This window comes from Thamnophis elegans, chromosome 2 (assembly GCF_009769535.1).
Source record: "Thamnophis elegans isolate rThaEle1 chromosome 2, rThaEle1.pri, whole genome shotgun sequence".
Lineage (NCBI taxonomy): Eukaryota > Metazoa > Chordata > Lepidosauria > Squamata > Colubridae > Thamnophis > Thamnophis elegans.
The window spans coordinates 75,510,620-75,533,724 of NC_045542.1; the positions used below are offsets into that span (position 1 = coordinate 75,510,620).

The 23,105-nt window shown below is 38.3% G+C and overlaps 1 protein-coding gene across 6 annotated transcripts in view; it reads right to left on the reverse strand.

Moving 5' to 3' along the window:
• PPARGC1B (PPARG coactivator 1 beta) overlaps positions 1-22,902 on the reverse strand; it is a 123,510-nt gene extending 100,608 nt beyond the window's left edge. For 2 of the 6 annotated variants that reach the window (XM_032209011.1, XM_032209009.1), the window contains exon 1: positions 21,651-22,877. In XM_032209011.1, coding sequence (XP_032064902.1) covers positions 21,651-21,734 — 84 coding nt within the window. In that variant the 5' untranslated portion in view covers positions 21,735-22,877. Of the gene's footprint in view, positions 1-21,650 lie in introns of all 6 variants that reach the window. The other 4 variants (XM_032209012.1, XM_032209014.1, XM_032209013.1 and 1 more) reach the window with 4 other exon arrangements.
• Between the last annotated feature and the right edge of the window lie 203 nt (positions 22,903-23,105).

The following is a 23,105-nucleotide window of genomic DNA, read 5'->3' on the forward strand; positions in this document are numbered from 1 at the left end:
ATGCTGATTCTGTAAACCACTAAGAGAGGGCTGTAAAGGTCTATGAAGTGAGATATATAGATGTATGTATGTATGTATGTATGTATGTATATATGTATGTATATGTATATGTATATGTATATGTATATGTATATGTATGTATATGTATGTATATGTATGTATATGTATGTATATGTATGTATATGTATGTATATGTATGTATATGTATGTATATGTATGTATATGTATGTATATGTATGTATATGTATGTATATATATATATACGGTAAGTCTAGGTGCTATGTATATGTATATGTATATACATATACATATACATACGTATACATACGTATACATACGTATACATACGTATGTATGTATGTATGTATGTATATATACGTTAAGTCTAGGTGCTATGGCTATTGCTACCATAACTATTTTTTAATATTTTTTAACAAAATAAAAATGTTTCACCAAACTGAGAAAAGCTATTTTAGATTATTTATATGAATCCATTCAGAAAAAGGACAAAAATTAACAAGTCACTGAATAGAATGATTCTTATTGAGACCTCAACTCAAACAGAATAATAAACTCAATGATTTCAGTCTCTTCTCTCTCTCTCTCTCTCTCTCTCTCTCTCTCTCTCTCTCTCTCTCACACACACACACACACACACACACACACACACACACACACACACACACACCGTAGTTCAGTAGCACTGGTACATGATGCTGCTGATAAATGTGCTGCAGCAATTTCTTTCTTACGGGTATAATCAGACTATAAACAGAGAAAAAGGATAGTGTGTTTGTGTGTAGAGAGAATGCTTCACAGAGGCCAACAGGCCATGCAAATCAAAACTCTGAATATATTTCCCTTTACTAACAGACCAATGCCTTTAAAAGGCAACAACAGGAATATCACATAGCTAAACAGTCAAGTAACCAAGAGATCTTCTACATCCCTATGGAAAACACAGAGCAAACCTTATGCACACTCCAGTCAGCCGGGGACCAAATCACAAGACCTATCAGCTAGCACTTCAAGCAGCTTGGCTGAAGAACAGAATCTAAATCAGGAACGCCTGAGCTGGAATATCTGCGCCACAAAGGAAGGTATCTCTATATATACACATGCACACGCGCACGCACACACACACACACACACACACACACACTCATGCAGATAGATAGTTGAAGAGTTGCAGGCATCAAAAAGTGTGCCATTTTACCAGTTGCTCTCTCTGCATTGGTACATATGCAACACTAAATGAAGTTTCTCTCCAGAGAAAATGGTTATCCAAAAGGCCTGGGCCAAAATTAAAGGCTACTACCCAACTGCAATAATATGTCTTCTGTGGCATTTATGAAATAGTTCCTCCAGCAATAAGTATAAAAATAGCAGTGAAGGAGAAACATACCATGCGGTAAATGAAAAAACCCAAAGTGATCATTTTAATAAGATACACACAACCGGCATCATAAATGCTGAATAAGTATTTTACAAATAAAGTCATCTCTGCTACAAGACACTAACTGATTCACAAAATAAAAGATGGTGCTTCAATTTATTGACTAATTGGTCGACTCTTAATTGCTATTCAATTTTAGACACTTTGCTACTAAAGTGAACACTTCAGGTGGTTAAGATTTATTTAAGCTGAAGCATAAATTAACATCAGGTTAAAAATTGATTATAAAAATCTATGAAATAACTTGCTACAGATTTTCTAACTGCTGATAGAGTAAGAGCCAAAATCAACTCCTGTGGAAGTATATTCCATAGGCTGTTAGCAACACAGGAGAAAATCTTATACAAGTAAAAAACCAAATTGCTGATCAGGGGCATCTTCAGATAATCCTTTTCTGCAGCTCTTAATGCTACATAAATTCATCACAAAGCAATCACTCAGATAATCAGGCCAAAACTATGTGGACTTGCACCTATATCTATAATTACGTCCAGGAAGCAATTGACATCCACTGCAGGTTTCAGTAAAGACATCATGAAATATATTAATTAATTAGTTCTGCAATTCGCACCAATTTCAAATTCTAGATTTTTTGTAACAAAACTCTCCCAGAGCACATTGCAATAATCAAGAGAGAATACAATCAAGATATGACAATTCAGGGCAGCCCACAGGCCACATATGTCACACACAGGCCACGCCCACCCTATCTCCCCGAATGGAAACACGTCGCAAAACATCACGTGACGGCAAAGTGACGCAGCGAGTTTGACACCTCTGGACTAACTGCTCCCAATCCCAATTGTCTTAGAAAGGGCCACATTGCCATTCTAGCCATTAATGCAGAAAAACACTCCTCACCATCACCATTATCTTTAAATTCTGCAATAGCTATATATCAAGAAGCAACTTATCTTACATTAAGCAAATTGGAGTTCCCAACATCAGGAATGCAATCTTCTTCAAAACAAGCTAAACTTAATCAATGAATCAGACCTTCGGTCTTGTCTGAATATAACTGCAGCTTGTTCTATTTCATATAGCTTATAGTTAAACTTGTATAATGTTCAAAAGCACCAACTAATGCCTTAGAACTGGGTAGTAAAGATAAACAAAACTGGAGATTATCAGCTATTGATAAAATTCCATTGCAAAACTGCTTACTATCTCCCATGTTTGTTTCAAGCAGATTTGAACAGTATGAGGTATAAGCTGTCTGACAAGTTGCCAATCAGCAATTCCCCTAATATCATCTTCTGAACACAGCTTCAGAGGAGAGGCCATAACCATTGAAGAAAGATGGACAATGTCTATTCCTACCAGAAAGGAGGATAATTTGAAGTTTTAAAGAGGTAGCAGAGATGTATTCTCTTAACATCCAATTTCCAGCATTGGACATCAATCAATTATATACCCTGCCCAAAACTTCAAATGGAATTCACCCAAGTCATAACTTCATCCCTTATTTTCAACTCACATTTGGTTCAGCCACATAAGAAAATACCTGTTTCTACTCAACTATCCACATAGTAAAAGCTGAAGAAGGAAACAACACATTGGAAGGAGAGCAATATATTTCTTTAGTAAGAAAATAATGCTCTTCTGAATATTGGTAGAATGAAACTACTCCAAAGAGACATACTATCTAAGAGAAAGATGTTGAATTATCTTTGGCAAATGAAATTGAAATCCGATGGACATTTTCAAGGCCATACATTGAATGTTTTACTTCTTTTACTTAACCCTATCTTCGTGATTTCCCACTTCTGGTCTCCAATTATCTGACTATGTATAGCATGGCCATGAAAGCCTTGTTAACTTAACTAATGTCATTAAGAACAGAAGAGAATGACCGTTTTCAAATACCAATAGCCACAGAAAAGCTTAAACAGTAGGTTAAAGTGCAAACCTTTGAAAAGTAATCAGTGTTATCTTCTATAAGGAAGGTTCAAAAGTAACAATTGTCATTTCTAGTTATGCAAAAGTATGGAAAATTGAAAACAGAGGAGCAAATAATTCACGGGTGATATATACAGCAATGAAAATAAAGAGCAAGATTTCTTCAATTCATGGGTAGAAATTATATTTTTATACCGTATGACAAATTTTGGACAATCGTCAAATTTCCCATTTTGATACTGATTGGTTTCTACTTTCCTTCTGCTTGTATTTTAACACTGCAATTTTAATAAAAATGGGGACTAGGAAACAAACAAACATCCATTAGTTTGAAAGAAGAAAATTCTCTGTTCAAGTATTATTTGCCTTTTAATTTAATGGCAGAGGTCTATATATTTTGTGGTAAACTAATATTTGAGATCATTCTGCACACTTTCCTGATTATCTAACACATGCAGAATGATTGGTTGAAGAATCTCTTGCTTCTTGATTCATACTAGGTGAGAGACAAACGTCCAGAATCTCTCACACCATTTCTGAGTGTCTAAAAAAACCTTGTGAGCTGAGATAACAAACTCTTGTTTCTCTGAATTTCAGAAGCCTTATCATATACTAATCCCAGGGGGGAAAGAAGCACTGACCTTTGTAATCTTTGAGCACAACCAAAGAAGTAACAACTATTTGCTCCTATTTTTAAGATTAGAGAAAGTCAGGAAACATAAACAACAAAACGAAAATATGAGAAACGATAAAAGAGTGGCTGAGAAAATGGGCAGGACTTTGGGTATTTCAAAAGAAAGTCATTCACCATTTAATTTGGGTTTTATGACAAGGCGTTATGGTCTGTTGTAGTTGCAGTATCTTATTGATATATTATTATTAGGAGTGTCATCAAGCTTTATTGTTCTTTGGCTTACAATATGAAATGTGGAAAATAGTTATGCTTGCCTCAGTTATTAAATAAATATTATGACTCCCAAGATTTTCTCCAGCTTACAACAGGGCAAAAGACAGTAAGAGAGAGAAGTAACAGATTTGGAAAATCATGAGGGGTTGTGAGAGAGATCGAAGTCAGTTATTGCCTTACTTTTGAAGGAATTGTTAAATAGGGCTTTTTCCCCTGAAGTAATTCTGAAAGATCTAAAGGCAGAAAAAAAAATATCTAATCATTGCTTTTGACTTTCTGTTGCACATCTGAAAAAGGCCCTGCTGATGGAGTAACACAATCCTCAAGTCATGATTTGGTACTATGGGACAGCCTCTACAGATAAGGCCATTGCACAAGAAATGCAACAAATACTTCTAAGGGCTCCAAAGTCCACTTGCTTTAACTTCACAGAAAAGTAGGTATTGTAAGCCTCTGCACATTATTCACAGATATGTTTGTCAGATTTACACACCTACTCACTGTGAGTAACTCAAGAGCCTGGAAGCACAAGACTACCCTTCAGTTAAACTAACTTCCTGATTTATGGCTATGATTTATGTGCTTCATACCACAGAATCTCTTTCTCTTTACTGCCTCTGGCCCTTATTAGAAACTTCCAGGGAGGGAGAAGCTATATAGTGTTGTGCAAACATTGTTCTATATGTTCTACCTTCAGAGTTTGCTGCGTAAGGAGAAAAGAATAATGGAATTAGTGTTATAATCTGTAGAGGAAACTAAATAAATCAGGATTGGAGTATTTGACTAAGTAGCCTTCTTCTTAGATGCCTCATTCAAGTGACACTGTAATAAATAATAGGGACAGGCATTTTCAGTCATTACTTTGGTTGTAAATCATCATTCCAAACAAGCCTGCAATAATCTGTCTGGTACTCAGAAGATGATCGTATTCTTTCCATCATAATTCTAATAAATTTTATTATCTTGAAATCCACTTTACTGATATTTTATTGATAGTAATTTTATTTATTTAGGATGATAGTATTTTATTTTAGATTGTTCTATTCATTCACTTAATACTTATTTATTCATTTACAATATTTGTAAACTATGCCAATCACATTTTTGGGCAGTAATTAGGCAGTGAATGATTTCATAAACTGAAATATCAATTGTATGTCTACCTAAATAAAGAAAAAAATACTGCTTGTAAATAAAGAAGCAAACTGTTTTTGGTCACAGATAACCTTTTCCCCTGTGCTGCTAACCACTGAACTATTCAGCCAAACAACTGAAAAATGGAGTGTGTGCAAACAGCCCTGGAAAGCTATCCCTAACTAATAGAAATTACATTCATTGGGGTTGATTATTGAGCTCACTGTTGCACATATTTGTTTGTTTGTTTGTTTGTTTGTTCATCCGTCCATCTGTCCATCCATCCATCCAGTCAGGGGACTCTGAGAACAAACTGAATGTTAGTGTCTCCATTAAATGAACTAAACATATTTTAATGTGTTCAGTGTACCAATTGTATCAGGGTGTTACAAGGCATTCATTTTGCCTTGTTTTCTTCTTATTTGCAAATGTTACACTGGATGGTTAATCAGTCATGTGAATTCATGATGTTGAGGTGAACTATGACTTTTAGGATCGTACCAAGTATATGATACCATTTTTCCTAATGGAAATCAGGTTGAGCCAAAACAAAAACCCAACAATCCTAAAACCCAACGTAGGCTTTGATGAATGTCTAAACATATTGTGTTTGGCATAGGATGTTTGATCATGTTATATAATCTGGAACAAAATGTAGCCTTGGGGTCAAATATTGCTAATCTCTGGAATCGTTAAATTATAGAATTTACTAATACAAGATGTACCATTACCTTGAGCATTAAAGAAAAACCAGATATATTTGTGGGGGATAAGACTTCATTGTTGCTTGTACCAGCGGCTCATGTCCTGATTTATGGGCTTCCACTAGCAATCTGAATGCTGCTTTTTTAGTGCTTATATTTAATCCTGTTCTCCTTCAAAACCGATCGATTTTGATCTTGAATCTCAAAATTTGATGAGATAAAGTATCCATTTTTCACTGTGTGAGTGTAAGTATACGTGGTCAACATAGTCTCACAACACTGATGGAGAAGCCAGACATGAATGCAATATCAAAGTTGAGAATCAGTGATTGGAGCTAGGGCCACCAATATCCTGGTACATTAGGGTTGCAAACAACATATTGGACAGGGGAGGCCCATACCGCTTTTTCTTAGTCACACATATATCTTGGTATTCCAATGCCAGCTTTTAGACCAAACTTCAATACAGGAAGTCCTTGACTTACAACAGTTTGCTTAGTGACCATTTGAAGTTACAACGGCACTGAAAAAAGTGATTTATGACCATTTTTCACACTTATGACCATTGTAGCATCCCCATGTTCATGTAATTTACATTCAGATACTTGACAACTCACATTTATGACAGTTGCAGTGTCCCAGGATCATGTGATTACCTTCTGACAAGCAAAGCCAGATTCACTTAACAACCATATTACTCATTTAACAACTGCAATGATTTACTTAACAAATGTGGCAAAAAAGTCATAAAATGGGGCAAAACTCACTTAACAAATTTCTCACTTAATAATATAAACTTTGGGCTCAATTGTGGTAGTACGTTGAGGTAACCTGTACCATGTTAACAAATTACAAGGTTGTTGTTTTAATCCTTATATGCTGTCCAGAGTCACTGCTGTGAGACAGAAGCCATATAAATCAAATACATAAACTAAGTAAGTGAAGTAGACATTGGGAAATGATAAACTGACATCACTTGCCTCAAAAGTCAGAGTAATGAACAAATAAAGATGCTGCCAGTTCAGTCTCCAAACAATAAACCAAAATGGACTAATGGGGAACAGTACTGAATCATTCATAACAGACAGAGATAGACAGAACAAAAAAAAGCCACAAAGAATCATTTGGAACATTTGATAAGAGGGGAATGTTTCCTTTCAGAGATGCTTCACAATTGCCTCAAAATGCTTCTATTAAACTGAAGGAACAGCTTTTCTTCACATACTTTCCTAGCCCTCTGATCATGGCCTGGTGGTTTTGAACTACTCAGTTAAACTGAAAAAAATGAAGGAGGGCAAGAATCCTTGAAGTCAAATCTTGTCAATCAAGAACCGCTTATAACATTACTTACCAATTTTCAAGCTATGTACATTCACCAATATGAACAAACCTGTCCACAAGTCCAACTTAGAAGGTCCTGGAACTCAGAAGAATATTAGTTTGCAGAGTGTACCATACATATATGTTTGTTTGGAATTGTGAATAAAATAGATTTACAAACAGCCTCTTGGAATATAACCTATTCATAAGTAGAGAGCATGATCTGTACTCTTAAAACAAACACCAATAAAGAGTCACAATTCATTATCTACCATCATTGTTTACATTTTTATTTAAATTGTTATTTTTCCATGTTTGAAGATGATTTCCCAGCTAGTAAAATCTTCAAATCTCCATTATTTTACTGGAAGTTGTGGGAAGGAAATAGGAACTGCTGATAAATTTGTAGCCTTCCAATTGCAACTGTATATTAGCTTTCTGCAAAATGTCAATCTTGCTTCTGACCTGTATACTATATAAGACCTTTTGGGTGTTATTTTTCCCAATAATACCTATATCAATACCTGTACACCTGGATCAAAGAAAATGTCATACATCTGATGTCTGTGAATTATTTAGTGATGACTGCAAGTGGGAGAAAAATACACATATACAAGAAAAAGAAAATAAAATTCTGGCTTTGATTCCAGCTTCTCTTTCACTCTTCTCATTCAGCTCATTGCTGAAGCTGAAAAAGCACTATTAGGAAGCACTAAATTTTCTTGAAAAGAGTGCAGAATCTAAATTAGTGGAAATTTTAGTAAAAAAAACAAAACCTTGACAAACATCTGACAATCAATTCTGTCTGCCTACAACCAGTAAGTCAAACAGAAACTGAAGAAAGAAAAAAAGCAGAATGAACGTTTTGGTTTTGTTTCTCAGCCAGAACAGAAACAGATCCACTGTCAGAAAGCATCTGAGCTATAACACGACGGTGAAGGAGGAAAAATCACATCGTTAATGTACAGTAATACTTCATCCAAACAACAAATAACTAATCTGATAAATGGCTCTGCAAGAACCAATATCACAATCTGAAAGAATATAAAAAAGAAAAGTAATGTCTCTGAGAAATTATTTTTGGCAGTTTGGACAGGCTTCTGTACTCTTACCATTACAATAACCAAGATCTGGGCCTGGAAAACATTAAGCTGAAGTAGAGTTACTTCCTCCTTGTGACAGGGGCTTAGTTCTACACGTAGCTCTAATTTAAGAATTGAAATTAAACTCTACAAATAAAGGATATATTTGTAAACACTAACACTGTGTTGCTTTGTTTTTACATATTTGGTTAATTTCTAACATGCTGCAGGCATGCTGTGAAACAAGTGTCAGAAGACTATATGGAGTGCGTGTATGTCTGTCTGTCTCTGTGTGCATGAAGAATTAGTGCAATGGTTCAATAATTTATATTTAGCAACTCACTTCTTCAATATAGCTGTATCTTTTCTACTCTCTAAGTCTTTTGCTATAATAGATATAGAGCTATTAGCGCTTTAACTAACAATTTGCAATCTTGGTCTATTGCCTGTCAGGTTTTATTTCTAGAGGGGTGAGTTTCTGAACATATCTCTTTGCAACTGTTTGATATTCTGTAATCGCCTTTTGGTAGACTTTCCATTTTTAAAATACCTCATTGTCTTTTTCACATCTCTTATGTGATTATTCTTGAATATTTGTGTGATCCCCCTCCTTACCTTCTTAGGAACTCTATTTGTTGACATTCTTGATATCTTTCTTTGTTCTTTCTCACTTGACATTGGATTGGAAGTCTGTGTTCACTTATCATATGTCCTTCATGTACCTCAAGTTTTAATCTTTTATTAGCGTATATTTGTTATGAAAGCTACTTTAAAAATTTGTTTTTAATTTTGCTTCAGTTTTCCTGATATCTCTTTCCTTTCCTATAGCTTCTGAGGTTCTCTTTCACATAAAGTAAATGTACTGAACCTGTTCATTCTCTTGATCTTATATTCTGACTCTATTTCTTTCAGATCGGATTTAGCTGGCATACTAACCTCTTTCATTTTCTAAGTTTAACCTATATATTTGACACCAATATTTCATGATCTGTTCCTGTGAGACAGCGGGGCTTTGTAACTCCATAGTCTATGCGTGGAAGCATTTGGGGAAATGAACTGCACTTCTCCATGTTTGTATGACCATCTAGCCTTGTCATAATTCTAGTCAACAACTTTACTTTTTAACATTTCATCTGTCACTGAAATGTGTTTAAATGTTTCAGCCAGGTCCTTATAGTTTTCTGAGCAATGGAATTTCGCCAGTGACTTCCTCTAAAATTGGTTTTGCACCTCTTTCATCTGAGGGAGTTAGGTTTTCTTGCACCTGTAGAGCCTTACCTGCTTTCCCCTTGGTTATAGATTATACAAGGTCTCATCTCCCTCCTTTGGCCTTACCAGCAAGGGTGATTCTATGAGAAGCTCTTGTTCTCACTAGTGTTACTCTCAGGTCATATCAGTTTTATTGTAAGCAGGTTAGAGATGAACAAACTGAGGTACAAGAGCCAACTCCTTTGCGTTAATCAAAATGGTCTTGATTAAATAGCATCCTACTTAAAATTATATTTTAAAAAATGCTTGTGAAAGTAATTAACTATACATACATCCAATAGTATTAATAAATAACCCCTTCAATGGGAAAGTTCTTGAGCCACCTGCTTAAGCTAAAGGCACTTTGTGCAGATTTCATCTATTTCAGATAAGGAATGCCTTAGGAGGATAATTGTGGGAAACTTTTCATGGAACTGAATGGCAAACAAAATCTGTATTTATGCATTTATAGTGTTCTTCAATAGTACCACTAGCAACATCATTTATTAAAGAATTAATCATTTTAATGAAGATAATTTTATTTAACAAACTCCTTAGCTATTCTGATATTAAAATATTTTCCTAGTCACTGATTTTTTTGACCTTTTTTATATGCAAAGCTTTATGTCAGATAAAGTGCATGGAATTACTCTCTGAAGTAGGTAAGATTCTTGGGTAATAATGTATTTTCAGTTTCATAAAACTTCCATATTCAAGAGGCGTCTTTAATCTCTAATCACAAGAAAAACCCAAATTTGAGTTGGACTACATCCCTCGCTTTTAGCATCAAATGATATTCTTGGCATTGTGCTAAGTTCTAGACCAACTCATGTGTTGAGAAAATGCAAATAATGAATGGATGCTGAAGTACATCAGTGAACATTTATTTCTATCCTCTGAAAAAGGGGACAAAAAGATATTTTAGCTGTTCAAGTTCAACTGTGATTGAAGTTATTCTGATTTGATTTGATTTCAGGTACATAAGCATTCAGTAACCACTTTGGCATACCTGATCAGTTCAGTTTGCTTAACATTTTGTTTAACCTCTTACAAAGAGAAACTAAAAGAAATGAAATGAGAAATGTCAAGCAAGCAGGCAATTGCAGAATAGGGAAAGGAATACAAGACCGGTTAGCTAATAGAAAATGGATAGTGAAAAGACCAAGTGAATATCAAAAAGAAATCCATCATTTATTGACTATAGTACAGCAATCTTTGATTATGCAGATCTGGCCAGACGACAGAATGTATTAAGACTCATGGATATGTCAGAATGCCCAATTATTTTTCTGAGAAACCTTTAAAGTGAAAAGGGGATGTTGCAAGAAGTGAATTTAGAAAAACAGATTCGTTCAGAATAGAAAGAGACTGAGACAAGGATGCATATTGTCCCCCTATCAGGGCAGAGAAATCACAGAAATGTCTTTGGAAGAGCTACAACTATAATTTGTCCAATTTTTCTGTTCAGAACAGGAAAGAGAATATCCCCAGTGTTCTCTTTGAATGGCTGTAGATCTAGTGGAGTTATTTTATATCTGATATAATTATGGGAGTGATAGGACTTGGTTTCTACCTGTACCATCCTAATTACTATAGGTGTAGGAATTTCAATAGGCTGCAGGGGATATGTTATTCTTAGAAAGCAGATCACAAACATTCCCTATATTTTATTGAGATAGAACAATATAATGGTGATTAGGATTTTCTTTCTTGCTCCTCCAAATATAGACACTTCATTGGGGGGCTTTAAAATCCGAATGTCGACACATATTTACTACCCAAAACAATTGATTTCAGCATTCCTCAGCAAAGCTGGCGCAGTTACAGATGTTTGTTTTTCATGGTGTATATAAGTGGCTTATCTATACACATAAGGATACATAAAACTAGATTCCAGATTTTATCTTTCCAAATGAGGATTCTCATCGTCCCATCTCAGTCATCCTATCTTAATTGCATAATTGTAGGGACTGTCAAATTAACAGTGCATCTCACTTGAACCTTCTTATCATTTTCTTCCACCACTTTCAACTTTTTGCTTATCATGTCCATTTATTTCTGGTGAGGCAAAGGTACATTATATCATTGTAAGAGAAAATGAAAGCAACATATAGGGCATAGGGAACGGCATGTATGAACGAACAGGGTCATTCTATGTTTGCAAGTTATAGCATCTTGCCCAACTTTTATTGAAGTTATATGAATGAAGCCTATCATCATCCTTGTTATATTATTTATTTGATTGGTAATTTAAATAATAAATGGTTAGAATACAATAGCAGAGTTGGAAGGGGTCTTGGAGGTCTTCTAGTTCAACTCCCTGCCTAGGTAGGAAACCCTATATCATTTCAGACAAATGCCTATCCAACATCTTCTTAAAGACTTCCAGTGTTGGGGCATTCACAACTTCTGGAGGCAAGCTGTTCCACTGATTAATTGTTCTAACTGTCAGGAAATTTCTCCTCAGTTCTAAGTTGCTTCTTTCCTTGATTAGTTTCCACCCATTGCTTCTTGTTCTGCCCTCAGGTGCCTTGGAGAATAGTTTGACTCCCTCCCTGAGATATTGGAACACTGCTATTATGTCTCCCCTAGTCCTTCTTTCCATTAAACTAGACATACCCAGTTCCTGCAACTGTTCTTCGTATGTTTTAGTCTCCAGTCTCCTAATCATCTTTGTTGCTCTTCTCTGCACTCTTTCCAGAGTCTCCACATCTTTTCTACATCGTGGCGACCAAAACTGGATGCAGTATTCCAAGTATGGCCTTACCAAGGCATTATAAAGAGGTATTAACACTTCACGTGATCTTGATTCTATCCCTCTGTTTATGCAGCCTAGAACTGTGTTGGCTTTTTTGGCAGCTGCTGCACACTGCTGGCTCATATTTAAATGGTTGTCTACTAGGATTCCAAGATCCCTTGCTATTGAGCAAGGCACCACATATACTGTACCTGTGCATGTTATTTTTCTTGCCTAAATGTAGAACTTACCTTTTTCACCACTGAATTTCATTTTGTTAGATAGTTCCCAATCTTCAAGTTTGTCAAGATCCTTTGTATCTTAAGCCTATGTTCTGGAGTGTTGGCTATTCCTGCCATCTTGATGTCATCTGCAAATTTGATGAGTTCCCCATTTATCCCCTCATCCAGATCCTTGATGAAGATGTTGAAGAGTACTGGGCCTAAAACAGAGCCTTGGGGTACTCCACTGCATACTTGTAAATGCAATTCCATTGAGGACTACACGTTGAGTGTGGTTGATCAGCCAGTTACGAATCTATCTGGTGGTGATGCTGTCTAACCCACATTTTTCTACTTTATCTAGTAGTAGGTTCTGATCTACTTTATCAAATGCCTTGCTGAAGTCCAAGTAAATTATACTGACAGCATTCCTCTGGTTATGGTCTCTATAGAATACAGAATAACCCTCACGTTTTTCACTACATATTGAGTTTATTTGGGGGGAAATACGTTTGGCCACATCTTTAGGTTGCAAACTGTTTCAAACCATGGCTACAAGCTGCCTCTGAAAGGTACATAGAAACAAGTAAATCAAGCATGCAAGAAAGTTGCTACTGCTTGTGCTGTATTTTTTTTTCTCCCTGCTTGTGACTATTCTGTTTATCTTGTTTTCATTTTGTTTTTTGTCCATTATATATGTCTATGTATGAATGTATATTGTTCCACGCTATCAATACCATTGACCGGTTGTTTGCCTCCAGCACATTGTTTTACTGGAATTTACCAGGAAATGTTCCATTTTTTACTTTTAAAGCTCTGCTATCATGATCTCTAAGGAAACCATCTAGGAACATATTTATAAAATTTATTACATTTATATCTCCTATTTTATGCAGGTATTCATGGTGGTATGCAGTGTTCCCTCTTCCCATTTTACCAAATAACCAAATTATTATTGGTTATTATTACCAAATAAAGTAATTGGCCCAAAGCCACCTAGTGAATTTCCATGGTTGAGGACAGATTTGATCCTGGATCTCCCTTCTTTTAGCCCAACATTGTAATCAATATAGTTGGCTTTTGATAGCTCCTTCTTAAATTTGCACCAATTAATACAGGAACAAGGCTGTCCAAATGTGAGGATTGTGTGGGTGGGGAATTGGGAGCCCTACTGCCTTCTGAAAAGGTTTCTCTGCTGTTATTAGAAAATAGGCCCAGCACCATAATATGAACGACATAGATACAAAAGAAATGGATCATCTTCAGAACAAAGAAAAAGGAGTGAGAAACTAAATCAATGCATCTGTAACTTTTTATTTAGAATTCTTTAGAAGTCTGTATTCCATAAATCTGACTACCTAAGCCAATCAATATGTACCCATTGTCCTCACTTCTTCTGTGGAAGAAGCTCACTTTCCATTTTGAGATTGGTGAAGAGAAAGTACAGATAAGCCAGAAAAAGAGTGAGTATAGATATCCAGGTTTGTTTCTGACAGATACCAGTACCTTTTTCAACATTCTGACTGAGTCCATGTCAGGGTGATTGGTTTTAACCAGATTAGCATTATTTCTACATCCCATCTAAATCTTTGGTCTGGACGGTTAGTGTCCCTTACTAAATATATGTGCATACTAATTATGGAAACAAGAAAGAAGAATATAAGGTACATGTACAGACTAAGACACTAAATAAATAAAACTCACTAGATTGAAACAAAGCAGAAGCCAATGTACTAAGGAATTGACATTTATGATTTCACATTGTTGTATACATAGCAATATACCACACAACTTCCAGCAACTCTTGGCAGTTAATATAGATTATGAATATACAACATTTGGTACTATTTTGTTTCTAAACTAGACAGTTTAAAATCCCTTTATTAACAGAAATGTTATATTCTTTGTAAAACTGTCCTCTTACTTTTAAAGCCATATAAACTGGCAGTAGCTTCAATGAATAAAAACTATAAACATAAAGCATCCGTTAACTCAGTTGGCCATACTCTCTTCATATGAAATGAAAGTGCCATATTGTTCTCCAAATCATATAAGGCTATGTTTTAGACTAATATTAATTACTCTTTTTCATTTCTTATCATTCATGCAGACACTGCTGTTCCTCATGGACATGTTCATAAAATGCCTGTCAACAATCATTGCAAGTACAAAACAATTAAATTGGAGTCATTCCAGTGCAGTCAATTCCTAGTCTTGTAGATAAAAAATGCCTTCTGATAATTACTGTATTTTTCAGTGTATAAGATGCACTTTCAACCACCCAAAACAGCGGGTGAAAATGTCTGTGAGTCTTACAGAGCGAATGTTGCTGAAGCCCCATCCACCCACCGCCCCCCACCCTTCGGCCTCTGCCTCCCAGCAATTTGCCTCCTTGCAGCAAACAGCCTGGTCAGCTTCAGCTTTAGCACGAGCAGCTGATTGGTGGTTAGATCTGCCTCCCAGAGCAGCCTATCAGTTGTTCCAAGCTGTGGGAATCACCACCGCCGCCCATCACTGCTGCCGTCTATCGCTGCCTCCGCATGCCCCATTTTCTCCCTCCGTGCATCCCATTTTCAGCCCATTCCGGGCCCCGGGGATTGCCATTGCCATCGCCTATCTCTGCCACCTGGAATGGTTGGTGGTGGCGGCAATCAATGACAGGGGCAATCCTCACAACCTGGAACAGCTGACAGGCAGTATTCGAGGAGGCAGATCCAACTGCCATTCAGTTGCTCATGCTAAATCAGGCTGTACTGAAGCTGACCAGGCTGTTTGCTATTTGCTGCAAGGAGGCAAATTGCTGGGAGACAGAGGCAGATTTTTTTTCTTGTTTTTCTCCCCAAAAGCTAGGTGTGTCTTATAGTCTGGAGCATCTTATAGTCTGAAAAATATGGTAAATGGTGTCAATTCTGAATAATTACAATCACCTGTTTGCAAAGTTTTATGGTGAATGTCTATGGAGATTCTCAGTCATCCAGGTCATAGTTGTCTCAAAGGTGCTTTTTGTTTCAAACGGCAAGTGGACTGCTTTTTTCACTTGAGGAAGAAGAAAACATTATGCTTCTGATCCAAGAAGCTTCATCAATTGTGGTGGTGAAACCTTCCATTGTCTGCACTATCAAAACTGATGAAGCAAAGTATCTTCTTCTTCCTCCTCAAGGGAAAAAATAGTCCAGTTGCCTTTTGAGACATCTATGGAGAATGACTTCTTCTCAAGGATAGTGGCTCCAGACCCACCAACTGCCCCTTGGGCATATCACATATTTCACCGAAGCCCCAAATGAAGAGTTATGAACACCTGCTATAGAAGATACTGGTGCCAGAAGCTAACTCCAGAACCAGTGAAATGACTAGGTCATTTTAAAATATATTTTCTCCTTGCAAATTATTGGCCATCATGAAAAATGCATGGTACAATGTTTATGCTTAGTTTATCTAATGATTTCATTTGTGGAGATTTTCTGGTTCTTGGTTATCCAGCTGAATGCTATAGGCCTGTGATGGCAAACCGATGGCACATGAGCCATGTTGCCTGGCACATGCAATATCACCCATTCCTCTTTCAGGTTTCTGGCGTGCATGTATGTGCAGTAGTTCCAGAAACCAGAAGAGCTGGCCTTCAGTTTTCCGACGTGAGCATACACACTGGCCAACTGATCAATGCGTGCACATGCGTGACAGTAACCGGAATACTTGGCCTGCTCACATCCATGCACCGGAAATCAGAAGTACATTTTCCGGTGCGAAGTGCTTCCTTTTTGGCACTTGGTGCCGAAAAGATTCACCAACATTGATATAGGCATTTGAGTATACTATTGTCCAAATTTTGTACTGTTAAACACAATGTATTTCTAGATCCGTGGTTTGGTAAACTGTCAAATCATTATTATCATAAAAGTCATGTGGCATTGTCAGTTCCTAGCCAATAGCAACGTGGTGCATATATTAGGATCATTTATTAAGTATTCCGATAAAAAAAGTCCAGAAGCCAAACTTGCTAAGAATAAATTGACAGTATTATTCTGCTGAGATTTCTGCTTCAGCAAAACTTGGCATAACTTTGCTGTGGAGAAAGATGCCTGCTGACTACTGCCCACACTTTATAGACTCTCAAAATAAACAAATGGATCCAATCTATACAGCTGTCTGGCACTAAATTTACACCTCTCTGAGTGGAATCTATGTTGAAAAGCAATTTAGATTAACTTTCACTTAAAAATATAATGCCACACAAAGGCATTATTTCCACAGCTTAAACATTCTGCCTCTTGCCTTCCCATAATCACATCATTTCAGCTTTATATTCAAAGCGTATACACTTTTAACTGGAAATAAATCCCACTAGTTTCAACAGGATTTAACTTTTGGAACTGAAGTGATGTATCTCCAAAAGGGTTTTCTTTCTATGAAGTTTTCTGAATATGCTGTTCCTCTGTTAGTTTCAATTTGTGTGTGACATTTGCCAAAGACAGGAAAGCAAGCAGTGTTAAGAATATAATGCTGCTTGCTTTCCTGTCTGGAATATAAAGTATATTCTAGAATTTTTTAAAAATGAAACAATTCCAACCCTTCTCAAAATCACCAGAGATGCAAGTCCTAATTTATTATATAAAAATAGTTCAATAAAAATTGAAAAATGCAGTTTTAGAATAACTACTCAAGACGAGGAAGGCTGCACGAGTTTGAGAGAATCCAGAAAGTTTTATGGAAATTTATATGAGTTGGATGTTATTTGGATCATATGAGATTGGATACATACAGTAGAGTGATTTTAAGTCAGAAAGAAAATATTAGTCAGTACAATATATATATGTGTGTGTGTGTGTATTTGAATAATCCTACTTCCTTTATTTGCTAATTTATGCTTTATTTTGGAAGGACAAACCAAAAATTTTATTCAGGATGGGAGATGAGAAAGATACAGTAGCAAAAACTGTTATGATACAACGGAAGAACAAATATAGTTTAAATCCATAGTATTTTTTTTAATGAAACACTGATAAGAACAATAATAAAAGACAACTTTGTCACTCCCAAGAATGCAAATAAATGATCTAGGGCACCAAAAAAAGAGAAAGAAAAGAAAATATAGAACGCTTCATTAATAGTGATTATAAAAGCCATAATTTGCTGGCTTTCCCACATTTTTGTTCAGAGCTGAAATATGTAAAACAGGTGAACCTGATATCCCTTATCTTCCTCTTAAATTATTCCCCAAGATATTGGAGGGATATATTAAGATATTTTTTTAAAATCACATGTTCTCCTAAAGAAAACTTTATAGTATTTGTCCCCAAAAAATCCTACCTTTAATTCATTCAACTAATGAAGACAGACATTCCAATTGCAGAAGCTTGTGCAATGGAAAAGATGCATTATTTTAAAAAATCTATGAATTCATTGGACTTTATCTGACAGAAGGTAAGCCACTTTATTTTTTATCAAACATAGTTTACATTTCCAACTATGAATTAATGGAACTGTTATCAAGATGCTGCGGAACAAAGAAATACCCTCCAGGACAGCCTGTGTTGTGATTTTTCTTTTAAAACTAATATATAGAATAGGAAACCCCCTTTCTTATTCTTCTAAGACAGAAAAATTCCAGAAATCTTACAATACATCGTGTACCAGCAACAGACACAAACTCAAAACTAGCAGCACAGAATGCAACCTGCTGGTTAATGCATAAACTATATCAGTTCAATGCTCAGCAGGCCCATTCCAATGAGAAAACCAGCCTGCAGGCTCTATTATCTAAGTGTTGCAATGCAGTCATTTTGGGAAATATCCTCTCCAACAAGACATAAAAGGTATTTAGATAACTAAAATTAAATACTTTCAAATTGATGAGCTTCCAGTTTCCTGTACTATATAATCAACATTCACAAGACTTTGAGATACATTTCCTTCTGCAATATTTGCTGCAGAAGGAAAAAAAAAGGGAAGAAGGTATTCATGGTAAGAAACAGAAAAGAACTGAAATAATTCAGAGACTCGGTGAAAGACAGGAATAACATTCATTCTCTCCCCGAGCTTCCTGACACTTTAGCCTCGTAAAATAATCTGATCTTGTGCAGCTTCCCGACTTCATTGAGAACTCAGCAGCCCATCTGTAAGCAGAGGCAAGTTCAGTACAGTATTGTAGTAATGGAGAGTGACGTCAGGAGGCAGGCCTAGGAACCACCTCCCACTTCTAGTTACAAGCAAAGCATGTGACAGCATTCAAGGCTGGAGCCTTCACTGCAGTTTCGTCAGAGGTTAAAGTACAAGTGCAAACCACTGTTACAACTTCAATCATTTCCAAAGCAATCACATGCCACTTCAATTTCAGACTTTAGCCTTCTGCACACGCAAGGGAAGGGAAAAAGTAATCCAGAGATTAACAACACCTTCTAATAATGCACCAAAAGCACACATTAACCTACCAGAAGTGTTTTGGGGATGTACCTTCTAAATTACATATTTGCATTGATGCTACTTAGGTACAAATAGCTGTTTATTACATCAGAGCTTGTGAAAATAATCTTTGTACATGGTTCAGATTTTCGGGAAATGCTCGCTCACTTGGTTTTTTCATTATCCAACATGCAAAAAAATACAGATTCTAGTATCTCCATTTACATTTGCAAATTTAGAATACACAGGGCCAGACAGCTCAGGTTTTTCTATCATTATACAAAAAGATCCACTTTTAACTGTACCAACTATATTACTAGCTGCAGAATGTCAGATCTTTCATCTGAAAGAACACAACCAGAGGGTTTTGTACAAATCTCTTAACTTTTCTGCCTGAGGGTTTTGTTGTTGGTATTTTCTGAAAGCAAACACACGTTTTATATTGATCCATGAGAGTTTCCTTATTCTTTATCTGGCATCACCTAAATAACCAAGGTTAAAAAAAATTCCTACTTACAAAATATTCCATTCCTATCTAATTCTGTGAAAAGTTCATCCACGCCCTCCCACTCCCAGTCAACACTGTCAAACTGGAAAGCTCCAGTACTGGTCCTGGAACAGAAGTGTTCAAACTACAGACTACCAGCTTGGAGTTAGTCCAGCCTGGTTCTGTCTCCCAGATAAACACAAAATATGTTTTGGATGAATTGTTGGGACTTGGACAAGCTGTTCCTGCTTGTCTAGGACCAAACCAGAGCAAATTTTCCCCAGGTTTCTTCTAATCAATTAAATGAAGAAACCTGAGAGAGGGCAGGAAGAAAGATGGAATACTATTATATGCCATTCCCCAAATTAGGGCCATTTCTACTTATGGGAAAACCTGGAAGACAAGGGAGGCATGGAATTGTAACCATAGGAAACTCTGCAACAGGACTTGAGCTATCATGATGGTCTTGACGCTTTCACTCTAGAGCTCTTCCGCTTCTCCTCATGGAAAGGAATGCAGCCTGCTGCCCTTCCAGCAGGAACCCGCTCGTGATCAGCAAGGGCTGCCAAAAAAGCCTTAATCTGATTTTGACATGCAACTCGGTCCAAAAGGGGCAGCAATCTGCAAAATTGCTTATTTGAAGCAACTAAGATTACCACCGCCACCCTCACCCTAAAGCTGCGGGTATATAATCAGCAATGACTCACACATACAACCCTAAGACATTAAGTGCTCCCACCAGCAAATCCCTAAGAGAAAATGGAAGGGGGGGTCAGCATCCATTTACCCTTGTTTTCCCACAGTCAAACTGAATTGCTGCCAATCTTGCCTCCCCACGATAAAAGAAAAAGCAACAGCAAGCCCAAAGGAAGGGAGGGGGGGAGTAAATAAACATTGTACCCTGTTCTTTTCATTTCCCATGGATAGCACCCTCAGCCTCTCCCATTCCTCTATCCATAGTTTTTAATTCTGGGGAGGGGGGAACCGAATGGCGTTCAGGTTTGGGGGGAAGGTAAGGTTAAAAGGAACAGCTCTGCAGCACTGCAAAAGCCCAGACTCGTTATCTGGGACACCAGCAGAGTGATCCACTCGTCCACGTGCGAGTGGTGCTGAAAAGTGTTCGGATGGGTTTCCAAGGGGAAGAGGGGTGCGCACAGCCATCCTCAACTTAAGTGTCTCCAAAATAAAGCTCTTTTTTCTTCCGTTCCGCTGGATCCTATCTAATCTGCAGCGAGTAAGGGACTAGCCTCCCTCCCTACTTTCGTCCCTTCCCCCTGCCGTTTGAACGAAGCCGGGCACCCGAAAGGGCCGCGTTCCTGGCTCCACAACCCTGGATGCATTGGAATGTGTCAGACCGCCGGGCAACTAGCGAGCTCTCCATTTTCCTCTCCCCATTCCCGAGAGGAAAAGATCCGCTACGGAAAAATCAAAAGTCCTTACGCTTACGCACACAGACACATATACACACAACGCACATTTCGCGCTCTCTAAGGGAGATCACTCCTGCCTGGCAGATCTAAGCCTGCATCGTTAGCACTTAAAAAGAAAAAAGAAAAAGGCATGGCTGTTCTCTGCACCAGACTTCCAAGTTGCGTCTTAATGCAACCACACACCCCTCATTCCCGGCGCCCCGGATTCTCTGCAGAGTAAATGCGGGCATGCGGCGTCTTTTAATGCTCGAAACTCGAGTGCATGTCAGATCAAGCACCCGCTGCGTAAAACATCCCAGCGAAGCATGACAGATCGGAATCCCCCAGCCCCAAATTTCACGGTGCAGGGAATTTTTAACCCCCGCCCGTTCTTGACAGATAGCAGAGCTGGGGTCCCGAATGACTTATGGGTTCCGAAGTCCCTGTAGCCGAGATGTACCGGTCGGTGCACAGGGGATCTGAACACACTGAACCCCGCAAGCTTAGCACCCCGTCGCTCCAGGCTCTCCCCCTCCTGGCGACTCCGCGGTCCATTTAGAATCCCAGCCACTGTTCCGAACGTGCCGGGAGTGGGGGGGGGAGTTGAGGGTCCCCCCCGAGACTAAGCCGGCGCTCCGAAGCCCTACCTGGCTGTCGGAGAGATAGTTGAAGACGAAGGAGGAAAGCTCTTCATCCAAAAGCGCGCTGCAGTCCGGCTCTGATTCCGCCATCTTCCTGCTCCTCCGGCAACGGCACGAAACAGCATGCGGCAACGGCAACAGCAAGCACAGTCAGAAACCAGCCAAACCGGGCAGCCGGCGGGGCGAGGCGGAGCCTGGAGCCCGCCGGTTGGAAATGGGCGGCGTCGGTGTCAGAGGAGGAGGAGGAGCCCGCAGGCGGGAGGCTCGTCAGGGCTGGGCTTCGCGGGAGCGGTAGGGCAGAGCGGCGGCAGCGGCATAGCTGCTTCTTTCGCGCGCTTTGGGCGTCCGGAGCTCCCGCCCTGGAAGAGGACTTGCGGCCTTGCAAGGGCCGTGTCCACGCGTGTTTCGAAGAGGAAGGAAGAAGGCGCAGGGAGGCGAGCGTGTGGCCCCGAGGTCACCCAAAGTGCTTGGGGCGGGGGGAATCTGTTACCTCCCCGAGGAGTAGTAGAAATTCCCCTCCCCGCCTCCTCAAAGGGAAAGAGGAGCCAGGGCAAGTAAACCAATCCGGCAATTCCACTTCCTGACCCGGCGCTTATCAGTAGTTATCTACTAAAGCGGGAGGAGAAAGCAAATGCGCACATGCTTCAGAGTCCTGGGCGGCTTTTTTGCTCCTCCGAATTCCGCCCCTTATCGCTGAACAAGTTGTGGAGGGGGGAGGAATACTCGGGAGAAGCAACAGCCTTCTTCCACTGCTGGGGACTTCCCTGGCACCGTTGCTTCAAGAGACATTTGCGTATTTCCCCCTGAAGAAGAAGCAGCAATATTAGTTTTCCACACGATGGGATTTATTCCTGAGGCTTTAGCAACTCAGCTATTTTTCTTTCTGAGGATTACCCTGGGTCACAGCCCCAGCGGAACTTAATAGAACACGCATGAGGACTGAAGCAAGCAAAGAGATAGATTTCATTGAAAGAGATTGCCTCAATAAGATCATGGAGTTTAGACACTTGAAATTACCTAACTCTCTCCCTTAAGTAATTCCGTCTGGCGCGGTCTTTGTAACGTTTTCAAACCTTCACCTGACTTTCTCAATTCTTATCCCGGGTTACTGTCAAAGTGAGCCAATAATCTTTACTCTTACACGTTGGAGTTAAGTCTATTCAGAGTGCTCCCATTTTCACGCAGCCACAAAATAAACATCTGTTATGCTGAGAAAGTCAAAAGCATCAAGTGTCATAATTAAGCCAGTTAACAGATGCTGCTATTCATGTCCCTCATAATATAAAGAGAACCTGTTGTAAATATTGTTCACACAGATGATGGGAAAGTAAAGTCTGCAGGTAATGTTTCTATACAGTATGCACCCTCCTGCTCCCTGAATACAATGCCTTTCCCCAGTAACTAAATTTCAGAGTCCTGCTGAGCTGACATATTGTGGTTCTTAGGCATGGAATGTGATCA